This window comes from Lonchura striata, chromosome 3 (assembly GCF_050655825.1).
Source record: "Lonchura striata isolate lonStrDom1 chromosome 3, ASM5065582v1, whole genome shotgun sequence".
Taxonomy (NCBI): Eukaryota; Metazoa; Chordata; class Aves; order Passeriformes; family Estrildidae; genus Lonchura; species Lonchura striata.
The window spans coordinates 84,749,312-84,774,310 of record NC_140705.1 but is presented as its reverse complement, the minus strand read 5'-3'; the positions used below and the strand labels follow the sequence as shown (position 1 = coordinate 84,774,310).

Below are 24,999 nucleotides of genomic sequence, written 5' to 3'. Positions count from 1 at the left end.
AGGGCCACACCAGGACCCTTCTGGACATTAGTAGTTTACAGGAGATGCTTGCATTCCTGTTTCTTAGTGTCCCCTGTGATATCCAGGATGATGTCCCTCTCCCCACTGTTCTTTCTGTCTTTTCTCCACCTTGCACCATGTTTTTTTCCCCCAGCTTTTCCAGCCTGAGTTCTTTGCATTGATATCAGGGAAATCTACCCCTGTATTGTGACCTCAGAAAGACAAAGGTACTATGGCAGACTCTTGGCCATACTGTACATTGGCCCTCTTATGCATTTTTCTCCACTTCTCTTTTTTAGGTGACCCAGGGCAGAAGACAACCAAGTGGGCTCTGACTCAAGGTTTGAGGGGAATCTTTCAGTTTTGCTTTCATTAACCTATGAATCCTGCTTACAGCAACTGTGGCTGTCAGGCATCCCCAAATGGTAATAATTAGCATTGACTCCATGATTCACAGAAGGCTGAGTATTGTATTGTATGATATGATATGATATGATATGATATGATATGATATGATATGATATGATATGATATGATATGATATGATATGATATGATATGATATGATATGATATGATATGATATGATAAACCCCATTGCTTTTATGGGCAGTTACTATACACCTGGACCTCATTGGTCCTTTAATTAAAACACCATCACCATTGGTTAATTAAGAAATCATCCTTTGCTAAACAAATCTCCATAACACATTCCACATGTTCACAACAACAGGTGCAGCAGGTTAAGATAAGAATTATTTATCATTCTTTTCTCTGATCTTCTCACAGCCTTTCCCAGAAAGGCCTGGGAAAGTTATGTGCTGCTCTCTGTGCCAGAGAGCTGCTGCCACAAGCAATGGCACAAGATACTGTTATTTTTTTTCTTTCATTTTTGCCTTCTATTTATTTCTTTTACAGAAACTCTGTCCTCTTGTGTTCTTTGGCTGGGAACAGTGAACTTCTCTCTCATCCAGGCAGGCTCAGGTTCTCATTGTCCCTGCCCTAGACTTCCCAATCACCCTACTGCTCACAGTGAATCTCCCCCTGTTACTGGGAGAAAAGGTCAAGGGTATGATTTTTTTCTTTGCACCCTTTCATGGTGAATGTGTCTTTCTGACTGTACCCCATGAGATCACCTTCACTTACCATGGGAATGTCTGCTAACATCCAACATGCCCACAGATGTCAGGGGGCAACTTGCCTCAGTGAGACCTCATGCCAGCAATACATGTTGTGCCAGCAGCCTCAGTGCACCGGCGTGATTCCCTCCATGAGCTTGTGCTCCCTGTGCAGCTTGCCCTGGCCACATTACTGTGCTGGCCCCCACAGCCAGCCACATGCTGCTGTCACCTCCCCTGGTGTGTGTCTGAAGGAGCTGCTTAGTGACCTTGCCCATTTTATTCCTGACTTGCTTAGAAATCAGTGCCTGTTTTGCCAGACACACTGCCTTGTGCTGCCGTAGCAGTCTTACACACACTCCAGCACTTGTGGGTGCTGTTGGATATAGTTCTGTGTCTGCAGTGTGGAGGTGCATCTCCCTTCTCTTACCCATGTTTCTCCCTTGGCATTTGTCCCTTGATTCTTTACCTGAGGATGTTTCCCTGAGCTCTTTGCTGTTGGTCTGGCAGCAATTCCAGTCCCCTCTTGACTATCTTGCCCATGGAGATGGTGAACAGTGAGGCCACAAGGACTGACTGGGTGGTGGATGTCACAGATCACAATGGGCTCCCCCTCATTTTCTCCTAAGCCTGAGCCAGTCTCTCATTTCAGAGAAGTCTGTCCATTATCTCTCAGGGCTGGAGAGTGCAATTATGTGTGCTTATGTAGCTTGAAGCTTTCTAACCAGCCCAAATAAGTGTTTTTCACCTTTTTATACAGTCACTTCCTGTAAGAAAAGACACATAATTTCTCTTTGAGTACAGATCTCACAAATGAGTACAAACCAGCACTGGTTTTCTTCTGTTCTCATTCCTGGAGGAGAATCTCCTGGCCTGCACGTACCTTTGGCTCTCCAAAATCATATTTGAATGAAGAAAAATCTTCCTTCAGCAGAAGGTTTGGGCTTTGCTAACAAAAGGAAATCACTGAATTTGTTGATGTTCTTGGGAAACTTCTCCAAGTCCTTTTCTCTGGTGCTGCAGGGGCAGTGTGGACAGTGCTGATTTCTTTATGAGAGCCCAGCATGTCTCAAGCTATGCCTGAGGCTGCGGGTCGGTAATGAGGCCAGTCATTTGTTTGGGCTCCTGTGGATAATTCTGTTAGGGCCAAGCACTCTGCCAGTGAGCTTCTTTTAAGGACTGATTTTCTTTTACACAGTCAAGACTCAGACAGCCTATTATTAACCTTAGAGCCTGATGGCTTGCTTTGCATTCCCATTCCAGTCTGTGCTTTCACTGGGTCCAACACCCAGCTACTGCGCTTCCCTGCATCCCTGTTGCCTCCCTGCACTTGCTTTGAGCCCTGCCTCACCAGACCACCTTTGCCAATATTGCACCTCAGTGAAGCTTGTCATGTCCTTCACCCATCCATAGAGGAGAGGCCCTGTGAGGACAGTGCTGAGTTTTCAGTCATCCTGTCCCAATTAATTGTCCCAGCAATCCCAGGGAGTAGGGAAACATGGCCTTGCTCTTCTAGATGGGCAAAGAGACGTGGCAGCAACAAGTGGAAAGCCAAGAGCAGAGAAAAAAAAAAACTTGACTACAAAGCTTCAGGGTGCCAGGCTTAGGTCAGGACAAATTCCCCAATCCTGAAGGAGAACAGTAGGCACAAGTGTGTGTTTGCCCATACCCAAGCAGCGGTGTCACCACTAAAGATGAGGGGCTTTGTTAACAAAGACTCATAATGAGGCTGTTCCTCAGCTCAGACCTCCTGCTTAAAAAGTCCCTCAATGTGTGAGGAAGCAAACAGCAGTGACCATAGCAGGGCAAACCTCAGAGACCACGGGAGGTCTGAGGGTGCCAGGCAAAAGAAGGGCAAGCCTTTGCCTGCATATCTCTATGCAGAGGTGAAGCAGGCATCCAAAAATAGCCCACTCTGCTGCCAAGAGCAGTGAGTCTTTGATAAACAGTTTAAAAATAACCTCAGTGGGAAAGACGTTGCAGCTCCCTGCATCAGAATTGAATTTGTGTCCTGTTTGCACTTCCATGCCCCTGCACACCATGTGCCTCTCCCTTATTTAAATTCATTTTACCTGCCAACACAGCACAAGGTTCTGTAAAGTATGTCTATAACTGTGCTCCTGCTTTGTGAGTTGTCTGTGTCATGAACTATATAGGCCTCGTTGGCCTTAAAATCCCAAAAATCATCACCCATGCTAATACTGTATTTCTGCACAGGTCAGTTTCTTTCATTTCATGTTGGGCCATTTAGGCAGTAGCTCTAAACCTGGCACTTGCTTCTCTTTCTTGAGTAGTGTGTGATAAACACTTCTGGATTTTTCAACAAGTGGGATTTGCATCCCTTTGTGGAGGGAGTGTAGTTCGCGTTGCTGTGGAACATGTTGCTCATGTGATGACTGCTGCCAGCAGATACTGGCGCTGTCTGGGCTGAGGGCAACCATGAGGGATTGGGAAGATGCTTTGCTCCATTTTGCTGCTTCAGCAAGGGTTTGTCCTGGCTGGAAGCAGGAGCAGGGAGGCACTTGGATGGAGACGTGCCTGGTCAGAGCTAAAAGGTGTTTTTTGTGTTGTGGCTTCCCATCCTTCTGTTAACATGAGGTGATGGCTTGTGTGAGTGTCAGGCAGAGAGGGGAAAGTGCAGGGTGGGCTGCCACAGGGAACTGCAGTCAGATGAGCCAAGGGCCATGTGTCCTGGAGAACCCTTCCTAGGGAAGGGGTGTTTCAGGGACCTTCTACTTTGTGTGCCCTCACCTAAGACTGGAATGGGGAGTAGGGACAGAGAGGAGCCCTCCCTACCACATCCCCACATCTCCAAGATAACAGTGCAGGCCATAGTCAGGAGATCACACTGGGATGCAGCCCCATTCCCACCTGGCTGCCCTGGGACAGTAGCACCTTTCTCTAGGGAAATTGGGATTTTGTGGGCTGAATCCCCTGGTGTTCTGGTTCTGCAATGGGGTACCTCAAAGCCCTGGTCACCTGCCCAGGACACCCTGGCACACAGCAGAGCAGCAGGGCTCACTGCACTTGCGTGTGCTGTCGGACATTGTGGCTGCAGTGCTGTATGAAGGGACAATGCTTATATCCCCCTTCACCCAGGGCCACCACACACCCCCTCCTCTGGGTTCAGGACAAAGATCCTGCCCTGCCCCCTGCCCCAGCTCCCTGGCAAGGCCCCCGCCATAGCAGGGCCTAGAAGGAAAAAGGTATGTATTGACAGAAAAATCTACTTGGAAGGGTTTTGTATTTCTCTGGTGGGTGGGGAAGAGTGTGATGGAGGTGGGGCAAGGCAGGGGCCAACAATCCTTCTCCAAACATTGTCACTCTTGTGCAGTGATCCTTGGAGAGCCCTCGTTGTTCTGCTGCCAGCAGGCAGGAGCCAATTAAGGGCAATTAGGGTGGAAGTGGAGAAGGCGCCCCTTTAGCTGCCGCCAGAGCAGCCTCTGGGAGCGCTGGCACGGCTCCACTCTGTAGGGTTATTAGAGTTCTCCCCCATATTGTCCTTGGAAGGGATGCTTCGCCCCGTCTGCTTAGAGCAGTGGGATGAAAGGGAGACACCTTTTGATGTGTTTGCCTGTTCACACAGTGCCTCTGTGGGGAATCAACCCGAGCACTTCTGCAGCACCTTCCACCACTGTTAATCACCCAGGGTTACCCTGGCGTCTGAGGTCTCCCAGGGCACACATGGCCTCTGCCCCATATAGTGAATCCTTTTCCACAAAACAAAATGCAGCAGGCAGGAGCAGAGAGCAGCAATGAGGACAGAGGATCTGGGGTAGAGGGCTAGCCCATCTCCATGAGGAGAGGAAGAGAGGCATAGCCGACAATAAGTGGCCTGACTGCTGCCGTATTGGTCATGGTTTGGTCCCAGGACTCTTCTTGGGTGCCTGCACGCTCCACAGCTGGATACTGGTAATCTTAAAGCCTCCCTCTTATCTGCATGTACTGCCATACCACATCAAACCATATGGAATGAGAGTGGCTGAGCTTCTAAAAACTTTGTTGCCTATTTTGTCCCAACATTTGCAAAATCCCCTTCCTTGGCCATCCCTTCCTCTCCTACGGCTCAGCTAGCTGAGGAACAGCAGAAGCAGAAGGTGGGGCAGCTCTGTGATGTGTCATGAAGGTATCTACTAGGCTTTCAGGGTATATGGTCCTTCCAGTCCCTGCTCTGCTGGCCTGAGTACTCAGTGCCTCTGGGCACCAGTGTCCTGCCAACACAAAGATCCCACCACAGCACTGAGTTTCCTAATATGTTGCCCACAGCACCTTTATTCCTTTTACCCTCTCCATTCTGCTTCTTGGACAGTCCCTCCCTAGGGGCCACACCTCCCCGTCCTTATTTTCTCATGCTTTACTGCTCCCAGTGTCACAATGCCTATCCTGTGTTGCTCCCTGCATTATTTTCACTGCCAGAGCACTACAGCAGAGGTGAAGCTGGAAGAATAGGTGCACCTTTTACCACTGGGCATGGGCTGTGGTGGGATGGGAGGAAGGTCCATGGCAACTCACCATTTTCACAGCATCTGTTTTTCCTGTATCCAGGAGCTGCTGCTTTGTCTTGATGTGGAGGTGAGCAGGAACACTGTCATCAGTCTTTCTGTTGCAGACTCCAGGCATTACTGGTTTGGGTCCAGTTCCCCAGAGTTCTTTGCAAACTAAGTGGCTCTACTGAGGTGACCCTTTGGGCAGGATCCTTGCTTTGCCACCCTCCCTCTTTGGCTGGATGGCTCCTTGCATCTCCCAGCCAGCCAAGCCTGCCATGCAAAGCTGCCATCTCCAGCACTGTACATAGAGCACCGTGTGAACAGCAGGCTCTGAGCGTGCTGCCTCACAGACTCCAGTGCAAAAGTGGCCCCAGGGCACTTCCCATGGATTTTCCACAACCACAGGTGCCACCACCCTTCTGGAAGGAAGCAGCCTTGTTTGGAGCAGCTGCCTTGCAAATGCATCCTCTCTAGCACACACTTGCCTGACCCAGGACAAAGCAACCTGTGGCCTCAAGGAGTGAAACACAGCCTTGAAAACTGCAAGTGCTGCACACAGACAGAGCAAGTGATGCTCTCTGCTAGCTCCTGTGGCAATCACCTTTCTGTTTTTCAGTCTTTGTCAGGAACAGGAATGATCCCTATAGTTTCTTTTCCTGCCTGGTGCTGCTTTCACATCTGCAGAGCAGAAAATCAAGGAGACGGATGCAGGCTTTGGTCTGCTTTGCAGAAATACTTGTAGTGTTTTTAGGTTAGGTAAAGGTCTTTCACTAACAAATCCTACCTGCTGACCCCAAAGCATGTGAGATCCTCTTAGATTTTTTGCCAGCATTCCTCATACTTTTGTGTTGCTTCGAACAGGAAACAATGCTCTTGGAAAAGCTTCTAGCAGCTCCGGAATGGGTCCCTGGAAACTTAGTGAGCTCGTTGCAATGCAGAGCTCAGAAGTGCTCTTTCCACATGTGCTACCTCTTGGAAGCCAAGGATTCCTAAGGCCAGGAAGAGAGAGTGTATGCCACCATGTGGCAGCAGATTCCCAAGTGTGGAGCTCAGGAGAGCTTGAGGCAAGCCCAGCTTATAGCTCAGGCTGGAGGAGGGTCTGGCCCTTGTAGGCAGAACTTCAGCAAGGAGTTATGACCTGTGCATGGACAGGGAGGTGCTGTACAGGCACCCTGTCCCATCTCCAAAGGCACCAGCCACCCCCTCTGTGAAGGTAAGATTTATTCTGCAATTGAGCAGCCCTGGAATTTACCATGGAAGACAATATTCATCTGAGAATTGTGTTCCAGCACCAAAGACCCATTATTCACAGTGACAGCCTGCAGAGCTGAAAATAAACAAAGAACAAAGTCAAATCAAGTAGCTTTGGACAGAAAACACCCCGCCTCAAGGCAGAAGACAACTTCTAAGCAAGAGAGACAACTTCTGAGGAAGAAACTCTTTTGGAAGCACATTATCCCATTGATACAAAGCTTCTTGCTTTTCTCTCAGAAGCAACCAAAAACTGGCCTGCCAGAAAACTTAGGGCGAGATGGAGGCTTAAGTTGATCCAGGCTGTTCTTATCTCCTGTATTTTTACTGTTTAAAAAAAAAAAAGTTTCTCATCCTTCTGGCAATGAAGAGGACCCTAAATATCTGAAGTTAATATAAAAAGCCTCTGCATTGTTTGTAGCCTGAATTTATGCTGCAATGAGGACTCTGAGCTGTCACTCATATCAACAGGCTCTCTCTCTCTGAGTTCTAAACTCAGCAGTGGCCACTCAGGCCTTAGCTTCCCTTACTATTTCATGCTGCTTGAGGATCTGTTTATCCCCTAGGCTCTGTACTGCCCTCCTAGACAGCAAAATGCCTATTTCTGCCTCCTCAACAGCTCTTCCAGGTTGTTGCACAGTAACTGCTATCCTGTATTCTATAAATACAACACTGTCAGCTTAAAACATATTTGAACATAGAGAGGAGTAGCATGGGGACAACTACCTAGTTGGGTTACTGAGTATTTAATTATCTTAAGTGCTACACTGTAATTTGAAGGTGGGCATGAAGCTATTGACAAGGCTGAGGTCTTTTGCCATAGAGATACAGGTAGTCCAAATGGCCCTGTTCCCAAAAAACTTGGAGTAAACTTGTCCTGAGCATCTAGATCCATGCAAGCTACTGGTATATCAAGTTTTATCTGATTTGGTTGTTAGGTTTTCCAAAATCTCCTATTCTTTGCTTTTCAGAGGAAACATGTCTAAGAGGCTAGAGCATGCTGGCAGACCTCCAAGGCCTTATGCTGATTTGCCCAGGTGGAGACTCCAACCCGTTATTGCTGTCTGGGAAAACCAGATCTGTGTGTCCTTGAGAAGAACATATAGAAGATCAGAGTGTGGACTGGGGAAAAATGGACCAGATCTACCTCTTCTGCTTCCCTCTGTGCTTGTGAAGGGTAGAGCAAAGCATTGACTTAGGAAGGCAGGGTGAGCCTGTGGAAATCAGATGCAGCACGGAGGAGGAGGAGGAGGAGGAGGAGGAGGAGGAGGAGGAGGAGGAGGAAGAACATAGGGTCTTCAGTATCAGGAGGAAAATGTGGAACCTCAACTTTCAAAAGTCATGCAGTTGGGCTCACACTCCAGCTCACACTGGCCGGAGAAACAAGTCTTCATACACAGAAACAAACATTCAAAACAAATAAAACAGTATTTAAAAATATTGTCCTGCCTGGCTTCTCCAGATGAGTTTTTTAGTGAATCTGGAGGCGCCTTTTTTCTGGAGTCCTGTGCTCCCATTGTGCTACCCATGAGCTGCATGGGGTCAGGGCTTGGCACCATGGGTCACCAGAGACAGTCACCTTAATCAGCTTAAACCACAGCTTGACTCAGGCCTCAAACTGTGCCACCCATCCCAAGGGAAGGTCTCTGAAAGAGAGAGCGACTGCCCTGAAAATTCCTCCTGTGGTCACTTTTGTAAAGTCCTGCTCAGCTCAGAGAGGGATGGGGAAAGAAGTTAGTGGCATTCTGCCTCTAAAAAGCAGAATGTTTCAGCTGTGATTCATTTTGTCTGGGGATTTGGCCTGTTTTGCTAATTTGTGGGAAGACAATTCAGCAGAATTGGTAACCAGTTGTTTGCTGATGGAAGGTTGTTTGGGATGAAAGGTTGTTGCCTTCCACCTGGGAGACATGGGGGATAGTATTACCAACATAGATTGGGGCACAGTGTTATTTCCTCCATAATGTCCTTGGAGACATGCAGAGATGGGCCTCTTGTGTCTGTGAGGCTAGTCTGGCCGATTTTTTATTTCTTTATTTGAAAGAGCAATAAACACCTTTGGACTGCCCCATGGAGGACTGAGTTCTAGCACATTGTCCTCAGTTTGCCTTCTGCTTCCACTGCCTGTTGTCTTTGCTCCTTTGTGGCATGTGTGAGGATGGATGTATGTCCCAAGAAATTGTCTACAGTCCTTTTGCAGTCCCTTTGACATCTGACAGACCACTTGTGGCCCACAGACCACAGGCTGAGAAACACTGTGTGGGGTGATGTCTACTGAGTTGCCTCCCAGAACTCAGGTTCTTTGAAACACATAAAAAGAAGCAGTTTCTGTCTTGGAAAAGACATTGCCCTGGGCAGACAAGCATGGGGGATGCAAGGACAAGGACATCCCAACTGCCCAGCAGGATTGTCCTCCAGTCCAGGGACCTGACTTTCCCAGAGTTACTGTCTGAGCAGAGTCTGAGCAGCCCAGGTGACGATTTAGGGGTCCCACTCGCAGCTGTGCTGTGACATGAGACGGGGATGCTGGCAAAGGGCAGGCAGGTAGGGAGGTGCAGTATGGGTCTGTGGTGGGAGGGAGCAGAGGGGGAGGAGGGAACTCTGCCAGCCCCACCACACTCCAGCAATCAAAGACCAGTCTCTGTAATTAATACTATTTAGCCCAGGTTAGTAGCAGAGGAAAATGTCTCTTGTCAGCCTGGCTTTGCCCACTGGCCCTGATTTAGCAACATGAAAGCATTTTTTCTGATTAACTGTTCACTGAAGGAGATAAAAGAGATGACCATGAAATGTTTTCTTTAATGTGATGAATGTAAAGGGACTGGTAGAGCTGGAAAGGGTGAGAGGAGAGAAGAGAGAATGCTCTGACAGCAGATGGGGCTGGGGTGGGAAAAGGGTGTAGGGGCAGAGCTGGGGGGCTGGGATGGAGGGGGGTGTGAGGCAGAGGGAGAACTGGGGGTTGACCAGGACTAGGCTGGCAGGGGCCCCAGGATGGGAATGAGTGGATAACCAGGATGGAGGCAGTAGTAACTGAAACATTTCTGAAAAGAGCTATGGTAACAATAGTAATTGTTACAGATGTATATATAGATAGATATGTATATATGCATGAGGTTTTTTAAAGCTTTTATGAAGTTGCAGTCTGAATGCCAAATTTCACTGCTCATCTCTACTACTAAGCTAAAAAAATGTCGGTAGCTAGGAAACAAAGTGAAGTAGTAAAGCTTGATTTCTAACATGATGTGGTTAGGATATTTTGGGGAACAGTGATGCTGTTCCTACTTTGTAAAACCATAGCAGGGGGTTGAAAAGCTATATTTAAAAGCTAAACACAATTCCTTACTGTCCTTTAAAAGAGATTTCACTGTCATGTACTCCAAACTGGCCTTCCATGGCTTTCAATGTGCTTTTTAACTATGTGCTGTTGACAGCTTACATTTTAAACTTTTCTCAAGATGGACAATGAAGTTGGTTTGACCCACTTAAGATTAGTTTCTGGTTTCTGTGTGTGGGGTGGGAATAGGGTGGGTACTTGCCAGAATGAAAAAATACTAATTTGGAAAAGAGGGGGAGAAAATAAAGAGCATCCCCAGTCAAGTTAGTTTATGCAGAAAAAGATTTTGCCCTGATGTTTTTATGTATTTCAGGATAGAAAGGGAGAGTGTGTAAAATAAGATGATTTCAACTGAGAAGTTCTTATTGAAAGGTAATTGTTCACAAGGTAGAGGATGAAAGTCCTTATAGATCAGTACCCAGTCACAAAAACTGATGTGGCATGTGCAAGCTGATGGTGCTAAAGGGGATGTAACTTTACAAGCCAGCCAGCAATTGTTATCTCCCCAGGATGTGCAGTGGGGGCTCAGACATGCACAAAGGCATTGGCTGTGTTCGACATTAGGTTGGCTGGTCCGTAAGCAGATCAGATGTCCTCACACCAATCTCCCCTTTTGAGTCAGCTCAGCTCCTCTCCCAGAGGTCAGAGGAGACACAGGAAAGGTCCCTGAGCAGGCAATGGAAACACTGAAAGGGAGGTGAGGCTTGAATGCAGATAAGAGGAGTGAAAACTAATTGATCAGAAAAAGCACTGTCATTGTGGGGTATAAAATAATGACTGGGAAGTTCTTTTTATTTACTGAGAGGCAATAATAGCAGAGGACTGATGATAACACTGAAAGGGTGACATTGTAGGGCTCTTTAATCTAGGAGAGAGAGGCATAACAAGCAACAGGGGTTGCAGTTTCCAGCCTGGCAAATGTAAATAAGAAATGAGGCATGTTGCACAGGGGTTGCTGGCTACTCTAAACAGAGTATATGTGGAGGTTGTGTGGGGCTCACCATCTCTTAATGGCTTGGTGTCCACACAGGCTGATTTTCTGGGAGATAAAAACAAGTTACTGAGCTCAACTGCAGTGATGGCTGAAATTCAGTGGCAGAGCATTAGTCAGGCTAAGAATTCCTGCCTTTTCTTCATTTAGGTGGAAGCTTGACTGAAAAATACCATACTCACCCAAGCATCTCATCCACAGGGACTGTCCCAGGGTGGTGTTGAGTACAGTCACCTTCTTAAGGGGCTGTGATGTTTGCATGGCCCAGAAAAATGTGCATCCCTTTATTGCATGGGGGAAAGTGGGATTAGTCTGTGTGGAAGCAGCCACAGGCAATGGTCTTTGAGTGGAGGCCTGAGGCCAGGAGGAGTCAATGGCCAGGAGGAGTCAGTGTGGTGTCTGCAGGAACATGCCCACTGCCACACGCAGGGACCTGGGACAGCCACTTTTGAGAGCTGTCCTGGGTGATCCCTCTGACAAGCCGTACTGACAGCCTGCCTCCATGGGAAGACAAAAGGCTTGAGCCTCTGCACCCCATATGTGCTTCCAGCAGCTTGTGCCAGGTCTGCTCAGAGACACCATCCCCACTCCCTGGGAAACCTTTCTGTGAAGGCTCTGCAAACATTTTAGGACAATCCTCTAGATCCTTTCCTTCCCTCATTCAGAAATGTTTCTAAGGCTCATCCATAGCATCAGTGCATGTTTCCCTCAGACCTTTTGGGATCCCCTCCTGTTGTGTGCCCCTAGGGCAGAGCCCTCCATGTGCTCCCCTGTATAACCATGCCTCTGTTCCCAAAATCTCTATTTCTGTGAAATATCCTAAGCCCACTGTAAGCTCAGCTAATGTGCTATGACCCATCCTGCAAATCTGCAAGCAGCTGCCCAGGCTGCCAGCAGATCCCAAGGTTTTGGGGTAAGGGAAGTCCATGCCAAAAAACCTACCTTGCCTCTGGCATGCAGAGTGGGTCAAGTAGTGCACAGGAGGTAAAAAAATACCTGCCAGTGATGATTAAGTAAAAATGTTTTCCCAAAAAGTGGCAAACCTCTCAGCCTGGAGTCCATAATTGTAAATAATTTTTTGTTTTAAAAGCAAACAAACAAATTGGTGGAAGTCTCCCGGCAGCAGGTGCTGGCTCCATGTGAAATCCAGCCTTGTAGTCCATGGTTCGCAGTTGTCTGTTTATTCTATCTGCTATTTATAGCCGGTCAAACCTTTCCATCCTGCCTCCTGTTTCCTACTTGCTCTATCTTACTAATTAATGTATTTACTGTCAGTATTTTAATAAAACAAACACAAAATTAATGAAAAATATTGCCTGTGGCCAGGGTGCTGCTGGCTTGAGGTGTTTGAGAGGACACAGACCAGCTGGGGAAACCTGTGCTGTAATGGATATTGGAGAAATGCTGAGATGGGAAAAGAGGTGGTGTACATCTAAAGCATAGGACAGAGCTCAAGTATGACAGGACTGGGTCTGTCTTCCTGGTGTGAACCACAGTATTTTCACTGTCTTTGTCTGAACCACCCCTCATTCTGTGCCAGCTGTGGCTGTTGTTCCTGGTCCCAGCTAGGGTAGCCCCTGATCCAGCTGTGGCAAGTGGGCCCCTGGCTAGAAGGCATGACAGACATGGGAAAACAATAATTGTGTGGGTCCAAGGGGAAGCTGTTTAACAAAGAGACTGGCTGGCTGGATGGGACACGGATGTTGCAGGCAATTGCAGGCTGGTGGCTGTGGCTGCTTGGTGAAGGTAGACAGTGACTCCACAGCTGAAACCATTCTGGAAACCTGTAACAGAGGAGCATCCTGAAATCTTTGGGATAGGTGATACCAGCCAGCATGGAATAATGAATTGAACAAGCAGTGAACAAGAAAACATCCATGTGCCAGAGCCTCACTTCAGCATCCACTCTTTTGCAGATGTCCTTTGTACTGCTGCTACATGAGCCATGACTGCAGCCACCTTGCTGTGTCAGCTTCACATTTTTCTCCTGTAGGCTTGTATTTCCTTACTTACATGCAAGCTTAAACACTGCTTTATAGCCTCAAGCAGACACCAACCATGTGCCTCTCCCTTATTTAAATTCATTTTACCTGCCAACACAGCACAAGGTTCTGTAAAGTATGTCTATAACTGCGCTCCTGCTTTGTGAGTTGTCTGTGTCATGAACTATATAGGCCTCGTTGGCCTTAAAATCCCAAAAATCATCACCCATGCTAATACTGTATTTCTGCACAGGTCAGTTTCTTTCATTTCATGTTGGGCCATTTAGGCAGTAGCTCTAAACCTGGCACTTGCTTCTCTTTCTTGAGTAGTGTGTGATAAACACTTCTGGATTTTTCAACAAGTGGGATTTGCATCCCTTTGTGGAGGGAGTGTAGTTCGCGTTGTTGTTGCATGGGTGGATATTTTCTCATTTAGAGAAGATGATGTTACAATGTACTGCTCAGCAGAAGACAGGTCCACAGACTAAAATATCTCTGATCCCCTAAGATATCTCTGTTCTCCCTAGGAATTTCTATGTCTGGAGAGTGGGGAGAGCATTGCTATGAGATGATGAAAGTGGTGCATGCCTCTGCTCCCAGAAAAAAACCTAGGCAGCTATGTGGATTAGGCATAAAGTGTGGATACAGAAAGCCTGGTGAATTTTTCTTTTTAAAGTTGCCTACCCAGGGTGCAAATTCTGAACCCTCTAAAAAGGCCAGTTGTGATGACAAATGTTTCTAAAAATAAGTTATAGAGTGTGTTTTGTTAATCTTAGGGGGTCTTCACTAAATTAATTTATTATATATTTTTACACTGTTTTCAGGCTGTTTGGTTTTTTTTGTTGTTTTTTTTTTTTTTTTTTTTTTTTTTAACAGGGCTGCTACTAGGATGGGACTGAACTGTTATCAGAATCAGGCACTGTCCAATGATTCACCAAAGCATTTCACTTGTACTACAGCTGATATTTGTGTGACATTCAGCATGCCAGACTGGAACATTCAGTATTTGGGACTCATATTCCTCCCAGACAGAAAGGTGCTTAGGAGAAACTTCAATCTATCTCTGGGATCCTTTCTTTTAAAATTATGCTTTGTGAGGGAAAAAAAAGGAATAGAAAAAACAACATATGAGTTATTGGTGAAAAGAAATAGAAAAGGCTTTCTGAGCAAAAGGCTTGAAACAATGGATTGCTGCCATCTTAGCTGTTTCACCTTTCCTACTGGCTCAGCTGTCATTTACATTTGTATTGATGAAACAGTGATCCTCATGTGAAACAGCTCTGCAAATAACCACAGCAAAATCCATACATCCCTTATCAATATTCCAGCTCAATATGTCAGTGGAATAAAAAACTGAAGAAAAAGTTTTTTTTAATTGATATTTTCTTTGGAAACTGGACAATGGGATTATTTAATCAGAATTGCTTTGGCAGTTATAGTAGAGCACAGAGTGGATGCTTCAGGAGGGCAGGCTCTTTCTGCAGAACACCACCCCACATTCTGTCTTTCTCACCTAAGCAATTTTTTTTAATGCCAAATGCCTTTTCTGACAAGATTTACTGGGGTCTTAAAGAATCTTATCAAAAATCAGATTGGATAAAGGTCTAATGGCTCTTCCTCCATCTGGTACAGAAAGGAGTTAACAGCATAACAATGCGAGAATGTTTAACAGTTCACGCAGTTGCACAAATGTTTCTTTTATTCCTAGAAATAGGAATCAAAAAGGGCTTTATGAGTTTGACAGATTGCCCCCTTCTATACTGTCAGTTGCTCATTTCAATTCCAACTATACACAGCTGCAATACGTTTGATGTCCTATGAACCCAAATCAAAGCAGTGAACATCTTCCTAAATATTTCTGTAACAAAACCTGCTCAATAGACTAAATTATCTACATAAGGAGTCCTACAGGAAGCACCTGCACTTTGGTATTTAGTTCAGCACTGTGTTACCTAATGCTGATGACCTGTTCTGTGATCTTGAAAAAAAACCTGCTTTTTTATTTGTTTCCTCTCAGATCCCATCACTCTTTTGTCTACTTACATGCCGAGTACTTCATAGTGTATTCTGTCTCATCTCCTTTGTTTGTGGAGGCTGTGTGGCTCAGTCAAAGCCCATAGAGAGTGATGTCATATCAATAATGCTTGTCACCTGGACAGAACAGTGGAGAGGTCTGCCTGATTTGCCCCCTTGTCTGTTGTGGCACAGGACCATTTTATGGTGGTGTAAAAATTGATGATGTGAGTGAAGAGATCAGACCTCACCTTGGGATGCTGCTGCAGTTCCTGGTTGCTGGCACAATAATGCAGAAATGCAGATGAGTTTCTGCTGATAGCCTGGACTAGAAGCAATATAAAGTAGCTTGAAGGAAGATTTGCTCAATTCCAGCTTCAAAGATGCAGGAGGTATTTTTATTGAAAGAGGAGCACCAGCATGGTCCCCTGTGAAGGTGCAGGTGCTGCTCTGAGGCATGAGCTCGAGTAAGTGAAGTTAAATCTATGGGGAGCAGCAGAGTTAAGGAAGCTTAGCTTATAATGGCTGCACTGAAGGGCTGAAACTCCCTATGCTTCCCTTACTTACTCTTACAATACCCTCCAGTCCACTTCAAATCCTCTCCCAGGCTGTGTAGCAGGCAGCAAAGGCTGGACATGGTGCCTGGACACCAGACTCATCAGGGACGCTCTGATGCCTGATGGGGAGCCTATCAGGGGTGCCACCCCCATCCGTGTCCCTGCAGCACATCAGCAGAGCACTTTCCAACAAAAGGACTACTCTGGGGAGACCATGTCTTGGACTGACACAACATGCACTGAAGGCAAGTAGTTCATCAGAAAAGACAGGAGGGAATTTAAAAGATGTTCAGAGCTGTAAATGAAAGAAGAGCATATGAAAAAGGAAGACAGTTTTCTGTAGCTTGGATCAGTCTGAGCTGTTAAGACTCCAGTTTGTACAACACTTCAGTCCTGGAGTATTTGGGCTTTTAATGTAAACAAGCTATCTCTCTTTGGGCTGTTCTTTACATAGGGCTTCTTACAGTTGCTGGACCAAAAATGTAGTGACAAGTAGTATTTCTTTGAAAGTTTAATGGGGATAAAAGCCATATGAAGGTAATGAGATAAAAATCTCATGACATCTGTTTGCACTTTTAAAAATTGCACAAAACCTGAAAACATGCAAATAAGCTCAGCATTTGATGAGTGGTGAGCAGTGTTCTCTCTTCTTGTGTGTCAGCCTGGAGCTGCTAATGACTAGACAGGCTGTACCTGCAGCTAAGAGAAAGCCACAAGAAAACAGCACTTGACTAATAAATCAAAATGCCAGCTTTCAGTATTACTGGAGTCCCAAGACAGGGGAGGTATGACAGTCTTGAGCAGTCTTGAGAACTGCTGATTCCACCAAGCTGGCTCAACACAAAGCCCATAGTGACTCTGGAGCAGACAATCTTTTGGCTTTCTTTCAAATCACTGTCACTATCTAACCCTCTTCCTACACCCTGAAGGTCCAAGTGCTATTCCAGACTGAAACCATGGCAGTCAGGTCATCTCCAGACTTGCAGCTGGTGGAATCAAATGCAGGATGCTCCAGGTTTCTCTACAGGTGCTGCAGACATTAAAGCATGGGAGGTCATGGCAGGTGTAGGAGCCAAAACCTGAAACTGTGCTTGCAGTACCAGAGAAAAAAAAGAGAGGACACCACTGGAAATATGCACCTGGAATTAATCCCTCTTTCCATCCTATGTCCAACAGTGGCCAGCACCAGGTTTCCTAGAAGAGTTGTCAGGGCTTGGAGGGCTCAAGTGTGGAGTAAGCCTATTTCTGCTCTTCATCTTGTCATGGGTATACCTGCCAGCTAAGCAGCTCAGTCAATGAGCAGCCAAAGACAGATCATGGAGCAGGATAACTCATACTCCTTCTGACAAGTGGTCATTATTTGCAGTGTTTCTGAGCCTTGCTGACTGCCTTCAAAATTATAGAAGTTGGCCTGATGGTACTCAGATAACTGAAGTCAGACATTCCCCCACTCCCTGAGAGGGAAACTCTCTAGGCCAACTCTCACAAGTCAGCAACAAGAATGGGAAGAAAAATTGCATAACTTACTGGTATTTGCACTGGCCCTGTGCCTTCTAGCTACTCAGGCCCCTTCTGAGTACTGCTGAGTCAAAATATAGCTGACACTGGCTGGTGTCAAAATATGTGTATTCCACTGGAATTCCCCATTCTTTAACTTTTTTCCTCCATCACTTTTGTGCTTATAAGGGAAAAAGGCAGGTGTTCCCAACTGTACCTTTTAAGACCACTGGCACACTCCTATTGATGACTCCCTTTTTCCTTCCTGAGACAATGTTCATCCTGGAATGCTCAGGGTCTTGCCACTTGCCCTCACTGTGTGGGGGTGGGTGTTCACACCTGTGGCTCATAGCAGCTGATACAAAGGTATTGGGACCTCAGCAGTGGTCCCATCATGACAGCAAGTGCCAGCCTCCTCCCTGAGCATTGCTACATATCACCTAGAGCCCCATAAAGTCCATAAGTCAGACAAGGGCTCCAGGGTACCTTTACTTGCTTTTGTTTTTGTTACTTTCTCTTGTAAAGGGGATCCCTCTTCACTGAACCACTGAGTGACTCCCCAAGCTTTGTCAAGTCCTTTCTTATCCAGGAGACATTTGCATCGCTTTTATCTCATGATACATCTTACTTACCTCATTACACATCCTTCTTGTATTATTGTGCATCTTCCTTTCTAGTTCATTAAAGCAATCAGCACATGGCAGTGAAGAAGGGCTGCTGACCAGTGAGGGAGCTTTGCCAGGGAGGAATGTGGAATGAAGGATAAGTATTATAAGTTTTGGGTGCATGCATGTCAAGATCTGGGATCAGGGAAATTCAGAACTATTGTATAATGCAAGGTATCTCAAGATGCTAAAACTTGCCAACAAATGCAACAGTGCAGATTTGTAGAAAAGCCTGGATGATGAGTGGACAGAAATCTCAACAACCCCAGACCATTCCACTTGATAGATCTACCAGCCTCTGCCTTTCATTTCAGACCTTTAATAAAGGATTTTAGAAAACATTTTACATCCTATTAATTCTTGCTGGAAAGCTCTTCTTGAGTTAGTTGACTCTTTTTCTTAGGTCAGTCTAGAAAAGAAAAGCTCCTCCTGACTTGAGGACCTAAGATAGCAGGTCTTGGGTTCTTGAGGACCTCAGATAGCAATTCTTGGATTCAGCCTAAGAGAGGTTCTGTTAGAGCCCAGTACTGAGAAAATGGATGATAAAATGAGGGGACAGCCATCACATGGATAGAGATCTGATGGAGCCTCACGCTGGGATATCTGTTAAAAGTCAGCTGCATGTAAGCACTTTCTTTGAAATAAGTGCAAGCAGTTCTCTGAGTAAGAACTCAGAAGCAAAATTGGGCAAGGCTTGGTGGTACAAATATGACTGCAGTCAGAAAATACTTTCTTTGCCTTGAGATACAAACTCACTAACCTCTGTGGGATGCAGCAGAGGGGGACAAGACTGGAAGTGAGAGCAAGAATTGCACAACACACTGTGATAGAAACCAGGCTTGACTCCCAGCCAATGTAAATTTGAAGTAAGTGCTGTACTGGATGAGATCAAAAGTCCACCTAGTTCATTCTCCTAGCTTGGACAGCTGAAGTATAAAAACTGGGCATTGACAGAGGGATCTTTTCCCTTCTGCACTCTTTTGGCACCTGACAGCTTGCACTGCAGACACATCCAGAGATGGAGCTTTGGCTAGACCACTGCATTTGATCATGAGAGGCTTCTTATCATCTGTTATGATGTTTGAGCCACTGAGATGGTTGTTTTCCACAATATCTTGCAGCAATGAATGCTTATGTCCCATGTGAAAGGGGATAACTGAATGGGTAGGAGGCCAAATGAATGTTTTCTGCCTGAACCATTATTCCCCCTCCTCCACCACCACATCCTTTCTCAAGATACACAGAATTAAAAACTGTGAACCTTTCAATCACAGCTCATGAAGAAATCTTGCAGCTGTACTACACAAAAAATATGGGAAAGTCCGAGTTCAAAATGGGTTGTTGGTCATTCCATATGAGTAACATCTTCACGGGAATTTTGCTAACTCTATTTGATTGTGATGCTGCAAAAATGTTGTGCAAATAAGGTTGCTGTGATACATGTGTTGCAAGTTATTACCAAGCCATAAAGGAGCTGGAAAAGAAGAAACTGAAACACAAAATGCTCTGTGACGCCAGAACACCTTCTGGTGAGTATCAGTTTGCAAACCACAATGTAAGTTTATGCCCACAATTTAATTGACCTCCTGAAAGCAAAGTTAAACAGGAATAGAAGGGCAGGCGCCTGCGGTTCTCTCTTTCCTCCAGAGAAATTTATTCTCCATCAAGCTCTTCCCTATTTCACTTCCATTTTCTGAGCCCCTGAACAATAGAAAACAATACCTAAAAAACAACTCTTAGGTGAACAGGGAAGAGGGCCTGTGAGACATGCTCAGCAGTTTTGAGGACAGACACACAGTTCCCAAATCTGACAAGGAAACCTGAGACCCACCACAGAAACCACACAGCCCAAAACAAAAGGATGGCTTAAGAAAGCAGCATGCTCTGAATGCACTGTAGAGGTGGGAAGTGTGTCAACCAAACTCTTAAAGTGGTTATGGCTGAGAAAAAAATCCATTTTATCTCTCCTCCCAAAACTTGAAATCAAACATCAAAACCTTTGGTTTGGCAGAATTTACTCACTTCTTTTCTTTAAATACAGTCTAGCAGTAGAAGAGTGTCAAAACAAACTGAGGAAGCATGAGGTGTGTCCACTCCCCCTGGTAAGGCAAGTTGCTGGGCTTGAGGGCTGCCCCAGGAGAGCTAAGTCGGTTGCTTACACCTCATGGTAGGACCCCTGGGACTAAGGATGCATAGTTTCCCCCTCATTACAGAGGCTGGTGGTGTGAATTGCTGCTCCTTTAGGGAGAAATCTCCTCCAGGAGCCATTCGCCACTGCCTTTTTGGCACACACCGATTATCTGCTGTGTAAACTGTGGTATATTGGTATCACAGTTTTACACCCCCTGCTCCTTCATTTTGTTAATCTGTTAGCACCTGGCTGTGTAGAGTCAGAGCAATGGCATTTAATGTGGGAAGAAAGGCAAGTGTTAGGATTGAGCTGCCCTTCAGCAGTAGGAACTAAATAAAGAAAACCATCACCAAGAAGGCTGCCTCAGCCCCACTGCTTGTTCCAGCTCAGCCTCTCCCATACACAGACCCTATTTCTGCCCCAGTGCACATTTGTGTCCAAGGAACGGGTCTATAGAAAGAGGAGTAGGGCTGTTCACATGTGCTAAAGGCCATCTGGAGATCTGCAGACCTTCTTGTTGCCTCCTTCCTGGGGTATGGACTCCATTGAAGGCCACTGGACATCACCCTCTAACTCTGAAGCTCTTGCAGGCAGGGATGCTGTCATCCTGGTGCTGGTCAGGCTCTCAGACCACAGACACTTCTCTGCAATGCTCTCTAGGCTGCAACACAAAAAGAAAAGGGTAAGTGGAGGAGGGGAGCTTGGGAATGCATGATTCCCATGGTAGTAGAGGCACTTTGTGACCCCGAATAGGCTATGCCATGGGGAGTAAAAGGGATGTGTTTCAAGCTCACTCAAACCAACAGGCATACACAGTGTGTAGAGAGTCACCATCAGCTTCCTAAATTAAAGCTGTCAACAGACTTGGGCCACCCAGTATAACAAGGGAGACGTGCTCAACACAAGTACCTCCCTGCCATTTTGAACTCACTGTGTGCTGCAGCATCAAGGCCACCACAGCTAGGCTTTGGTACAGGACAGCTTAGCCCAGCTCTCCAGGAGCTGCAATCCCAAACCTCACATCTGCTTTGGGAGAGGAAGCGAGGCTGGCCACATTCCCTCACAGGGAAATTAGGCAGAAAGAAGAAATACAGCAAGCCTGAAGAGAGAGAGAAGTGGGGCTGGTGTGAGCCAGGGCTTCACCAGAGCCCATTTTTCCTCCTGGAATAAGAAGGCAGGTCAAGAAAGGATGTGCTGTATCCCCTGGGCCTGCAGTTTCCCATTTTGCATTCCCAGCCAGCATTAAGGATGGCAGAACGGGCTGTGCTGTGACACATTGTGCCTGCTTATCAGTGGGTCACATCAGTCCCTAGCCCAGTAGAGCCAGTAGCAAGTGTGAGGGAAACCATATGGTTGTAGAGGTGTCAGTCTGGCTGTGCTCTGTTTGTACATGTATCACATTCACTTTGCATACATCTCCACCCACACAGAACTGCACTGGAATGAAGCTAATTTGGAATAACCAAGTGGGATTTCTCTATGACAAATCCAGTTTTGGGATTTGCCCTGTGGATGATGCTTGAATAAACCTCCCACCCTTTCAATTACCCTTTCTCCATCCCACTGCAGCCTTGTAGCTCCTCTGTTTGCCAACACTGAGGCGGCTCAGTAGAGCATACTATTCCCTCACACGGGAGCACAGGAGCAGTTTGGTACTCCCAGGAGGCTTCGCCTGCAGCAGGTGCTACTCAGAGGCTGGTGAATAAGAGCCCAGGGGGATCCTGGGAGGAGCTGCCAGCTGCAGCCTCACTCCATTAGCATGAGATGTGCCAAGAGTTTCAGAGTCGATCACTGCCAGAAGGCAACTTCCTGATGCAATTAAGATAGAGGTAAATTCAGATACATCTTGTAATTTTTCTGGGCCGTGTGTTGCTAATTAAAAGTAAGTCTGTATGTTTAGGATCAAGGACAGGAGCACATACTTTGGTGGTAGAGGACATTTTTGTGCGTCCTTGTGACACTGGTGGTTGGACCTACAGAACATGGTTGTGACTACCAGTGAGTGAGAGGTTTCCCTTGGACTCTTTTAGCTTATGCTGCACAGCTGGTCCCATTTAAAGGCTTATTAAATTCAGAAAGGCAGGGCTATCCCACAGGTCAGGAGCTGTAACGGAGCTCAGGAGTTTTCAGTTTTGCCCTTGAAACAGCTGGATTCAAAGCATGATGTTGGGAAAGCCACCTGACTTGTGGCTTCATTCACATCATACAGGCCAGGGAGTGCTGAGCCTCCGGTGGACCCTGCCTGAGCAATAAACCTTTGAGTTAGGGACTGACTGCAGTTTCAAGTACAGAGCACAGCAAGTCTCTAGTCTCTCTTCCCCTTAAGATAGCTGTGGTAGAAATGGTTAGTCTTTAGAGGATTTTTTTTCCCATCAGTGAATTAAATTTCAACTGGACAACATTTTCTCTGCAGTCGATGAACATTTCTGTAGGAAGTTTTGTAATTCCCAGCAAGTGAATAGAGTTCATGCTCTTACAGCAATTAAATCATAGATCCACTTTTGGGTTGAGGAGACAACATGTGTTCTGGGGTGGTCCATCAAATGCAGAAACAGCACCATGCAAATGAAAAGACAGCTCAAACAAAGGATTTCACAATGAGACTCTTACAGCTAAGACATTTGGGATCATTGGATCTGGACCACAGCTTTGCAGCATAAACTGAGGCTCTCAGCTTCCTGTTCTCTATGAAGGGAAAAGTATTCTATCCATTTTATATGGGAAGGCTGCACACAAATGTGAAGCTATCTAACAGGCTGGATGAGCTTCCAGCAGAAGAAGGCCACAGTTGACTATCCTGATGGTTGCCTGTGTGATCTAAAGAGACTAAAATCTCTTCTCCAAATCATGTGAAATCTCAAGAAAACAGAAAACCTGAAGACAAATACTCTGTTTGAAAACGTGCTATGAGTTAATCCAGACTTCTACTCCGTAGAATGAATATTTGACATATATTTCTTTGTATTTCCTTCCTACCTTCCTCTTTTATAATTTAAAGAAGTTCAATAAAAAGCTAAAGGTATGTTTCAACACCAGTTTTGTGATCAAGTAATTTTTTTCCCTCCTTCAGCTGCAACAGGAAGCTGATTACTGAGAATTGGTAAAAGAGCAGATTAGCACCTGCTGAATGTTGCCAGTTCCTGGGGCTGATCAAAAGCCAGGCGGTGCCCCGGACAGCTCCGCCCGGCCCTCTCTGGTGGCCACCCAGATGTTCTCCCATTCCAGCCTGCAGATTTACAATCTGTCATGGCTCACAGCTGTGAGCTGGACTCAAAGAGGGCTGGTGCTCTGTGGTTGGAAAGACTAGACCTTGTTTCTGTAGGCTGTACCTTGCCTTGCAAAAAATGCAAGTGTTCAGAAGAGTGAACAAACCCTCACAGTAAAGATTTCAAGTAGATGTGTCCCAAAGCAGTGAATCTATCCTAAGCATGCAAACAGCCAGATGCAAGGGCACCAAGGGTCTCTTAGATATTTCATAGAATTCTCGCTATTATTTAGTAGGTCAGCATGGCCAGTTGTTTTGCAGCTGCTCTAAACATATGGGTTTTTTTCTCCACCACCAGTGAAGATTTGCTACATAGCCATTTGGTCATTGGGAGGAGCAATCATTCATCAACTCAATCCTCAGCCCTGGGACCATTCTCCAGAGTCCTCCTTTAATGATGGTTCTTCAACACTAAAATGTCAGACTACTGCCTGCTAATGGCTATCAGTTTACAGGACTGATCTGAGATCTCAGTCACTAGTGCTCCACTGACTTGATGGCAGGTTGATAGCTCTTAAAATGCAAGAAAATGGGTGCAGACATTGTTACATACAGAAAACCAGGAGACCCTAACAGCCTACAAGCTCCAGAAACACCATGCTCATGTGGCTTTTCAAAGCACAGCTGGTGTATTCTTGCCCTTCTTGCCCAAGTCTCTCCCTGTTTAGGTCCTGAAGGCTGGGAGATGGGCTTCCAGGCACTCAGCCTGGGACAGCAGCACTGGGGGTGCAATACAGCCCTGCTTAAATGTCATGCCAAGCTCTAGAGTCAGTGCTTGGGGAAAGGATGATCTTCTGTAGTTATTATCTTCTCCACCAAAATGCTGGGAGATGCTTTAGCTATTTCTGTACTTTTATCCCTCACACCAAGAAAACGAGCCACTAATGAGAACCATTTGACTTGTGAGTTCTCACTGCGCTTTGATATCAAGGTCTCTAAAACTACTCCACTAGCTCAAAGACACAGAAAGTGTCTCTGGCTTGTATAGTTTCTGCTCCTGAGATACAAAAGCTTTGGACTTCACAGCCAGCACAGATTTTTGCTTTCTCTCTGGTCCAGCCACAGAGGCTATTGACCACTTCTGCGTGGAGATGCTCTTGGGACTCTCTGGAACAGTTTCACACTCCAGTCTATGCCAACTCCTAAATTCATCGAGTTTTTCTTCCACTACCTGGAGCCCAAGAGTATCTCTCCAGAGCATCTCTCATTTCGGATCTTTCTCTCCACAGCAGAAATTCCTAAAATTCCTTAAATTAAGATGTAATTTCAGAAATGGCAACAATCAATCTCCCTTATTCACGTTTGTGGTGTTAGTGGTTTCTAAGGTGGGTCAATGCTGGGACCACTTGTTCTGAGCTGAACAATTTTGTGATATGATGGGATAATTTGGACGCTACAGTGCCAAAACAGGAATTGTGCATGAAGTCAGATGTTTGCAGTGAGTAAGAACAATAGAACCAGGTATGTTGCACAAACCATGGATAGCTCCAGGTCCAAGGAGCTGTGAGCTGGGGAAGCTTGGAAAAGCTTGGAGCACTGCCTAATGGGGATGAGGTAGGCTTTGTGAGCAGCATCAAACACTGTTCTCAAAGAAGGGGCTGCATAAACACATTTCTTGGCACTTGGTCAGTGAACAGAGAAATTTCTTTTTCTTCCCAAGAATCTGTTCAGGATGAGATCTTGGAGCCTGATCTCTGAATAATTCTGGTGGGA

General features: G+C 46.0%; 1 protein-coding gene and 1 long non-coding RNA gene across 8 annotated transcripts in view; one reads left to right on the top strand and one right to left on the bottom strand.

Annotated features, from left to right (window-relative positions):
* LOC144246047 (uncharacterized) overlaps nt 1–24,999 on the top strand; it is a 123,446-nt gene that overhangs the window by 33,602 nt on the left and 64,845 nt on the right. For 5 of the 7 annotated variants that reach the window (XR_014953845.1, XR_014953846.1, XR_014953848.1 and 2 more), the window contains one exon: nt 300–23,056. This is a non-coding gene — a long non-coding RNA (uncharacterized LOC144246047). Of the gene's footprint in view, nt 1–299; nt 23,057–24,999 lie in introns of those variants that run through there. The other 2 variants (XR_014953844.1, XR_013339692.2) reach the window with 2 other exon arrangements.
* LOC146767973 (uncharacterized) overlaps nt 19,997–24,999 on the bottom strand; it is a 61,794-nt gene continuing 56,791 nt past the window's right edge. The window contains exon 3 of the mRNA XM_085575595.1: nt 19,997–20,682. Within this exon, the coding sequence (XP_085431721.1) occupies nt 20,505–20,682 (178 nt within the window). The 3' untranslated portion in view covers nt 19,997–20,504. The remainder of the gene's footprint in view (nt 20,683–24,999) is intronic.